The following is a 9,144-nucleotide window of genomic DNA, read 5'->3' on the forward strand; positions in this document are numbered from 1 at the left end:
GTATGCGCGTGTTCACTTTGTGTGCGTGTGTGTGTGTGCGTGTGTGTGTGTGTGTGCGGAGCAGGATGTGGGAGTGACCGTCCATTGATGAGCTGGAGGAGAGAGAGTTTTCCAGATCCCCTGGGGCGCTCGGCTAGCACTGCCTGCCTGCTACTGCACACACTGCACGAATGGAGCGGGCAGAGGGAAATACACACACAAACACACACACATGCACATACATAACTGATGCCAGCTTATCAAAGTTAATTTGGATTTGTTAACAAGGATGCAAGCCGCCAGGAAGGAAAACACAAGAGCACGATTCCTGACTCTCCTTCTCCATCTGTCTGTTTCCATCCTTTCTTTCCTCTACTCTTCCCCTCTCTTTCAGTTATTTTACTCTTCCTCTCACTCCTTGTCCCTTATAAGATATTCATGGTAATTCAAACACCAGTGAGTGCGTGTGTGTCTGTGTTGGTGTAAGGCAAGCCACCACGGAAAAGCTTTAACTATCACAAATGGACAGCATCAAAGAGGGGCTTGCATGTGTCTATAGCAATAAATGAGAGAGTGATGAGAACAAATGTACGCAGCTCTCTTTCTCTTCTGTGTGTAAGAGTGTATCATTATCAGGATCACATCACTTGCAATTCACTTTACTCAGAAACTGGAACGGAGAAGGAAATTGGAAACAATTCAAATACTATCATTCAAGTGTTTGCTCTCTTCTTTTTCCTTTGAATGAACAGAAGGAAGACAAAAGGTTCATGTTTTTCATTTTAGACCCAATTTCCTGCAAAATCAGGGGAATTTATTATGTGATATTATCAAGGCAAATATCTGTAAATTATAACGTCTAGAAAACAGTTAGACAATCATTTTGGCAGTAATAATATAGTCCTAACACCAGTGTTGGTGAGAACTAATGGGTGCCAGACTCTCAGGTCCTTGCCATACGATCTCACCGCTAGATCAGGCTCACTATTAAAATGGCCACGTTTAGATAAATGCGCTCAGCGACGTATATTTCTGGTATATGGCCTAAAAAATAAACATCTCCACCACCACCATCCGATTTTAATCCCCGATTTTTTTTCTTTTCATATGGGATACTACGTTAAAATTATGCTTCACGTTTTGTTTCGATGAGCGACTTGAGTGGATTGGGGCTTGTTTTAAACAGTCCCTAGCCGCCGTATATCCCCACATTATAACATAACACATAGTTTTTAGCACAGGATTCAGCCGTTTTCTGCATCGTTTTAAAATATAATTAGTTAATTTATCGCCCAGCTCTATGCGCAGTACATGTTCAATACTTTGTTTTCCTCTTACTGTGTACATGTTATTTAGCTAACTGTAAAACAAGCTCTGATTTCCAGGCGGGCCAAGTTAATTCCAGTAAGGGAGACAGCAAAGGATAGTGTTTCTAGCTTGTGTCCCCTTCTCACTAGAAAAGCATCTGGGTCAAAGTTGAAGTGGCCCCGCTGATGCACAGTGCGATTATTTAAGTTTCATTTTTAGACACAGTGAGGAAAATGTGCAAATATGTCCTTTAGATATTTACTGTGTGTATTTTCTTCTTGGTATACCCTTTGCAACTGTTCATCAGAGAATCTGTGTGTGTGTGCCTGTTTGAGATAGACAGGTGATTGGCATGTAATAGGTATACAGGAAAATAAACAAGCCTTCTCCTCCAGATGGAGGCTCATGAGTTGAGAGCAGTGACTCAGTATCTCTGCACAGGTTGTTGCTTCACACATCAAATTTAATGAAGCCTGAATGTGCACAATACCAATCCTAACTCTTGTGACAATTCTCGCTGAATGCTATGTGGACATTTATAGTTTACAATATGTAGACCATACTTGTACTATAATGTTAATACAACTTTACAGGCTAGCACTTTATCTGCTCTGTGTTATAGCAGCAGATATCACTGCTTAGACATTGTCAGCTTAGAAAAGTTTATAATTACGGCAGAATTTTGAAACTATGGCTGGGTATGGAAAAGTAATGCAAAATTATGAATGTTTTTAATTATTGATTTGTTAGGTAGTCCCAAACATGCAGAAATCGCGCAGTGTCTTTTCCACTTTTGAGACACGTGAATGCTATTTACAGAAAGTGTAACACTCCTGCACCATCAGGCCGTCTGTCCTTTGTGTTTATCTTCTTGTGGTCCCTGTGTCACTGAGCACTAAATGGCTAATTAAGAACAGCAGCTCCGGGAAAACTCTTCATTCTCTCTTCTCTCTTCAAACTTTTCATTAAAAACAACTGCAGAAACTGAACCGAAGAAAGATAGAAGAGAGGAGATCGAGAGAGAAGTGAGTCTGGAAGCGGCCTGAGCAGAGACACTTTTACACCCCAATTAAGAGGCTGGGCTAGCTAAGTGTTTTTGTTTGGTTGTGGGCGCAGGCCAACAGCACGCTTCATTGAGCGCCTCCATCCTTAATACTGTCATTTTCTTTCTCTCTTTAGCCTCTTCTGGTTTGGCCACTTGCCACTCTGGCAAAAGAGTGTGTGTGCGTGTGTGGTTTTTGAGTGTGCATCTATGAGTGTACCTGGGAGCCACACTTGAAACACCCCGCCATGTTTGTTTTGCTCTGTTTATTTTGCTTTGCCCAACCCCTTCTCTTCCCCTACTGGCCTCCTCATCTGGCCCTCATCTTATCCACACTGACTGTCCAGTTTCATTTGATAGCATGAGCAATAAAACACTAATGAAAATGTAATTGGTGACAATTTCCACTACCATGGCAACCACAAATACCAGAATTAATCAGTTATGATTACCTTAGAGAAACAACGCAGTGATGTCATTTAATGGCATCATACATACATATGAAAGGAATAATTCAACATATACGGAATATGCAAACTTGCTTGAGCTGAATTCAAATATTGAATATAATATATTCTTATATCTGTCCATAAAATATAAAGCTACAGCCAGGAAACCTTTAGCTTAGCTTAGCATTATGACTGAAAGAAGGGATAACACACAATATAATCTGAACAATAAACCAAAGTGTTTATGTGTGGGACTATTTCCTGGCCGGGACCAGTTCCTTCTTTGGTTTAGGAAGGGATCGCTTCATGGACAGTAATGGCTCTAAACATACATGTTGGCATGTGAGTACTGTTTTGAAACTTTTTAGTCTGTGAGACTTCCAAAGAATTACATAGTGGAAACAGCATAAAGTTTCATTTTCAATTCTCCTCACGCTCACGTTCTCTTGCTCAACCACTTATGTACTCTCTCTTACAAAAAGACAGGGAGTTGGTTAAATGTCTTTTAAATGTCTATACATCAAAATCACATTCCCATTCCCAGTAGAGAGGCCTGTTGAAAAGCTGGGCAGTGTCAGACTCATGTTTAACTCTGGTCAGGAGGAGGGTCACAAAGCCATGTTGAATGACGCACGTTGACCCATTTAGATCAACCACCAGCGCAGGTTTAACCTGAGTGACTGTGATGGGCTTAAAGTGGTACGTGTACTAGAGAGGACATTTTCCCGCTGTGGCTTTTGTCACTTGGAAGGTGAAGCCGTGACTGCGTGATAGCGCGCGTTTGTGTTTGTGTCTGAAAACAATCGCAGCAAACAACAAAGCACTTAGGTGCGGACGAAGTGAACGTGAACTTTGACCTGAAAGCTTTCTCTCCTCCTGCTCGTGTGTGTATGTTTTCGTGTGTGTGAGTTGTGCAAGCACAGTGCTGGCTGGTGTCTGTGAGGCTGAACACAGTGTGCCAGGCCTCAGCAACAGATAGAGCCTTATCTAAACAGGAGATCGACTATTTGCTCCCATTCCCTCTTTTTCTCATCTGTTAATATTACCCTTACTTCCTTTCTGTCTGTGCTTTTCTCTCTCTTTACCTCTCATTTGTAAATCCGCTCCTCTGTCTTGTGTGCTAGCTTTCCAACTAGAAATCCGCCTTTGTATGCGTCTACTATCCATCTGTCTCTCATCTGTAAATATAGCTATTTCCTCTTGAAATTCAGCCTTCTTGATTCCTTTTCTTTTCTTTTTTAATTTGAACTAACTCTCTTTGGAAATGTGTTTCATTTTAAATGTCTCACTGACACACCATCCACATTAAAAGGCAATTTTTAGTTCCTTTTATAAATCAGTGGGGATAGATTAAATAAGAGGGGAACGAAAATGAAAAATTGTAAAGACAACAAAGAACTAAAGATATAGAGCAACTGCTTTTTATTGCATTAACTTAGGAACTGTCTTTTTGTTATTTTACTAGCATCATGTGCAAACATGTGGGTGCACAGGTTGTATCCACATATGTATTGTGTCTGTCTCATTTATAGCAGGTGATCCATGAACTCCACTGATCTCAGACCTGACAACCTTCTGTTTTCATCTCTCATCAATAATCAGTGATGACATCCATGTGCAGGTCCAGCTGCAGAAGGAGACGACAGGTAGGTGTTCACTGCTGTAAAGAAATGTTCACATACAATAACTAAATTATGATTGAGAGATTCCAATGTATGAATGTAATCTACACAATGCAACACATCTGCATAAAGTAGACTACCTCCCTTGAAACGCACTGTTGCACTACTGTTGTCCAGAGGAAAAGCAACCACCAACATTCAATCAAGCAACAAAGCCACAGTGACTGGTGACAGCTTGTAAAAGCTGAGAAAATTGCAGCCTCAGTGCACTTGAAAAACCTACTACTGAACTGACCTCCGTGTCCCAACAGCTACCTGCACAAAGTTGTAAATATACCGGACGCACGTACACATCAAATACATGCATCAGATTCTCTCTTTTCACACACACACAGAAGCACACACACCGAAAATGGAGAAAATAGCACTAGGCAATGAATCAGATATCAGGCAGATCTCATACACTCATAAGTTGTTGGATTGCCAACAAGTTACTTAAGAGCCCTGCACAGTCAAACATGATGTGTCTTGGTTCACACACACACACACACACACACACACACACACAGATGCATTTGTATGTGAACCAAGACACGTTATGTTTGACTGTGCAGTGGTTTTCCTGCTTATAAGGAGCATGTGTAAGATCAGAGGAATGCAGGCTCTCCCTTGGCTCTTACCTAAGGCAACTGAAACCCTGTAAAAACACAACAAAAACAACCCCACAGTTTCCAGTCACACATAAACTTTAATGCCCCATCTAATGTTCCTCCGCCCTGCACCGGTGTCTTTGGTGTGTGTATGTGAGCATCTAAGTTTGTAAACTGTGAGTTTTCATTCACAGAAGCCCTAATTAAAGATCCTACAGTTCCCTCACACCACCACCCAGCACGTGTTTCACTGTATATCACTGCACAAGCCCCAAGGGAAACAACATATTTCGCTTTCTTCAAGGTTTACATCTCACATCTTACATCTTACAGTACAGCACGCGCAGGAAACACAAACATTTCCAATGTACACAAATCGTCCCTGTGTAGTCTACTCACAGCCTTTGTGTCATGTTCTAGAAATGGCTCCTGTTTTAACACACAGCCCTTGATGAATAAACTGGTGCCCGTCACGTGATGCAGAGTACAGCGTCATACCTGCTCCCCTGGCCTATCCAAAGCAAAGGAGGCATGAACGCACATGAACACACGTTGTTTGATGTACTGTTCAGCCACTTGTGTTTATCAGGTGACGCTCTTATTTTGAATGGTCAGGGCATTTGTCTGTGAAATCAAATCCAGGGCCTTTATTCATCAAACTTCTCAGGATTACACATGGGAGTAAAAAAAGTTATCCAACACTGAAGTGTGTGTGGGGGGGAGAGAGTGTGTAAGTGGTTTAACATCTTATCAAATATTCAAATTAAATGCAAATAATAGGCAAAGATTACCACCACTTCTAAATTATACATATTGCTCCAGCTAGTGTATAATTCATCATAACCATCAATATTTTGTACAAACACTCTGTGTTAGATCTACTTTTTACCAACAGATACCTTTGGAACTCCCCTTAATTTATATTTATTTTAAAAGAAGTTTAATTATCGTTTTTATAAAACCAAAATCCAATCTAAAATGTCACTTTTTATTCACAAATATAAAATAGAACAGCTTTTCTTTACATCTGAATTTTGAGCTCTTAAAGCGCTTAAGTCCTGGACAACACAATCTTAAGTGCCATCTCTCCCATGTAATACTAACAATTGTTGTTTTAACCTTACCATTAAAACAAATTGAATTGTTGTGCGTGTTTGTGTATGTGTGTTTAGAGACGGAGACTGAGACACAAAGAGAGCCATTTCCTGTTTTACTTTCCCGACAGTGAGACCTGGCAGAAAATCGAGGAGCCAACATTATATGCGGGCTGCAACAGTCGATGTTAAAGTATAAACATGGCCGAGGTAGTTGTGCTTTGAACGCTAGCCTTTTCTATCAGACACAGAGACAGAGGAGAAAAAACAATACAAGCTATAATCGCCTTCAAAAAATAATAAGCATTCTGTCTGTGTGCCTTACAATAGAAGCCATTCTCTGTGTTTATGGCAGGAGAGGAAAGACTGACTGACTGACTGGATGACACACTGGCAGCTGGCTGCAGCACCAAGCAAACCCACAGCTCTTTATTACTCAAAGGAGAAACATTTGTACAATTTCTAACAAACAAATACACTCTCCTGTTTATCCTTGTCCATCAAATCTCTTGGCCCTAACCCTGTTTCATTTTTCCCCCGTAATGCCTACCTTTGAGTATGCAGTTCCCTGACTCTACAATGCAGTTGAGTCATTTCACACATCAAGAAGATCCCGAGCCTATAATTACCTATCACTTGCCCACAATGCTCCAGTCAATGAATGCTAATCAGAGGGAGTCCACGACCCCTGGCTGCTGATATTAGGAGCAACCCTCTGCATCATAGAAATCATTACATGAACCATTTGGAATGAAAACATCAGTCGTCTCAATTGATTTCTGGGAGGAAAAAATCTCCAGTGCATATTCTCATTGTGTGTCTCAATGGACCACTTTACAACAAGCAGCGTGATGGATTCTGTAAAAGGTGTTACGCCATCATGTCTGCACACAGCAGCCAGTCAATATGGAGATTTTTCCACAACTCCATACACAAATGACAGTCTTTTGTTCATTTGGCGGGTATCAGGCTTGTTTAAACGCCTGACAGCAATCAACTTCCTAAGTCACACTGTGGCCCGCCCCGCCCCTCAGAAAAAAATGAGACAACTGCTAGGAATGTAAACAGGACGTATAAAGTTGCAAAGGAGTTAGTTACTTAGCTGTGGGCTGCAACTTGAGCTCTGTTTTAACTTATGTTGGATTACATTTTGACGAATCTGTACCATTAAAAGTATGCAGTTAGCTATTAGCAGGCCCTGTTTGCAATGTACCCACGGATATACAGACAACTATCACTGGATGATTCTGATACTTAAGAAAACTTCCAGAGTTTACATTATTTGTATGCAAACCAACACACACTTACTTCTCTGGCAGTGATTCTGTGACCAGCACCGTCCCCTGAAGTGTCCGTTAATGGTGTTCTGCAGGCAGGTGGTCTGACCTTGTGCCGTGCCGGGACACACGTCTCCACACTCTCTCTCATTCTTATTGGCCACGATGAAGTTGTCCCCCACCGATTCCAGGATCTTGGACCAGTCCAGGGTGGCCAGGTAACACAGGTCTGGATTCTTCTCGATCCTCACGGCGCCCCTGGTAATATTCATGAGACTGTGGAGGCCCACCTCCTTCAGCTGCAGCATCTCGTAAAGTACAAGAGCGTAGTTGAAGAAGAGGTTGCTTCCGCGGATTACCGTCAGGTTGGGGAAGAGATCGCTGAGGGAGTCGAGGCCATAGACTCTGAACAGCAGCACGTAGTCAGTCACCACTCGCAGCTTCGGGTAGCTGAGACCCCGGAAGTCCTCGGTCTTGGTCTTAAACATGAGCAGAATCTTAAGGTGGCCCTCGATGATGGTGCAGTTCTCCAACGACTGGAGGTTGGTCACATTGTTCCGGATGTCCTTACTCTGGCAGACTGGAAGAACAGAAAGGGAGGGAGAGAAAGAATAATAAGACAAAAAGTCATAAAACACACGCTTTTTTAAACAGTTTATACAAGTTCACTCATTTTTGCTATAATTCTGCTGAGACACATTTTAAGCTTTGCCCTGCCTCTCCCCCGCTAGAACACTTTTACAGACACCTTGTTGCAGCGCGCACAGTGAATGTGTATTTATACTCAGCTACCAGTTTATTAGTTACACGTAGCTAAAACGAATACAACAGCGGTGACAAATCTTTTCTTCAGGGAGGTTATAATTTCAGTTTTTGTTGAAAATGTTTTAGAGAGGGGTTAATTCAACTTTATGGTTATTTTGGGAGGCTGGCACTGAGAGGTGTTTCTAACAGAGCCACAACTTACAATTATGTTTCATAGTTAGTGTAAATAACAAATTATAACATATTGGTGGTTATTTTTCAATTTGGATTGCTAACGTCTGCCATCATTGATGTAAACGGGGTGATCATAAACTGGCTTTTAATTACTTTTTTTGCAATCAGCGCGACTGTAGCTCACAAGAACAGGTCAAACCGCAACAGTAATAAAACAACTGAATACGAACATCCAGCGCTTCTTTTTCCCATTTGAGCCTTGAAACCACCAGTGATCTGCATCATGTAGAGCAGAGCCATTCATGAAACAACCTCACTAAAGTCCCCTTTACAGTCTGACTGGGCCGCAGGCCTCCTCACACCACACACAACACACACACACACAGCACACACACCACACACCACACACAACACACACACACTCTTCATTCTCTTCTCCTCTCGTCTCCTCTTCTCTTCTCATTGGCTCCAGCAGTATTTCTCCAGAGAGGAAATTATTGTATAGCAATGTCTGATCTGAATGAAGCAGACGTGAAGGGGTTAACAGAAATGAAGCCTGGAAGCAAAATGCTTATCCATGCTCATTCATACTCTTTAGCGGCTGCACACACAAAACAACACACACACTTAATATCACCAACCAACAAGACACACATAGAGGAATGGAGAATTCATCTAGGGGACAGTTACTGTACAGGAATGTCACAGAGAGAAAAGGACATGCCTGCTGTTGCTTGCTTACAAATAATAAGATGCCATTTCCAATGTACCTCCCTCTGGCAGT

General features: G+C 41.8%; 1 protein-coding gene across 1 annotated transcript in view; it reads right to left on the reverse strand.

The window, feature by feature from the left end:
- insrb (insulin receptor b) overlaps nt 1–9,144 on the reverse strand; it is a 59,617-nt gene that overhangs the window by 42,938 nt on the left and 7,535 nt on the right. The window contains exon 2 of the mRNA XM_035652736.1: nt 7,453–8,001. Coding sequence (XP_035508629.1) covers nt 7,453–8,001 — 549 coding nt within the window. The remainder of the gene's footprint in view (nt 1–7,452; nt 8,002–9,144) is intronic.

The sequence above is a fragment of the Morone saxatilis genome, unplaced genomic scaffold (genome assembly GCF_004916995.1).
Source record: "Morone saxatilis isolate NCDOM2014 unplaced genomic scaffold, NCSU_SB_2.0 Contig12, whole genome shotgun sequence".
NCBI classification, from domain to species: domain Eukaryota; kingdom Metazoa; phylum Chordata; class Actinopteri; family Moronidae; genus Morone; species Morone saxatilis.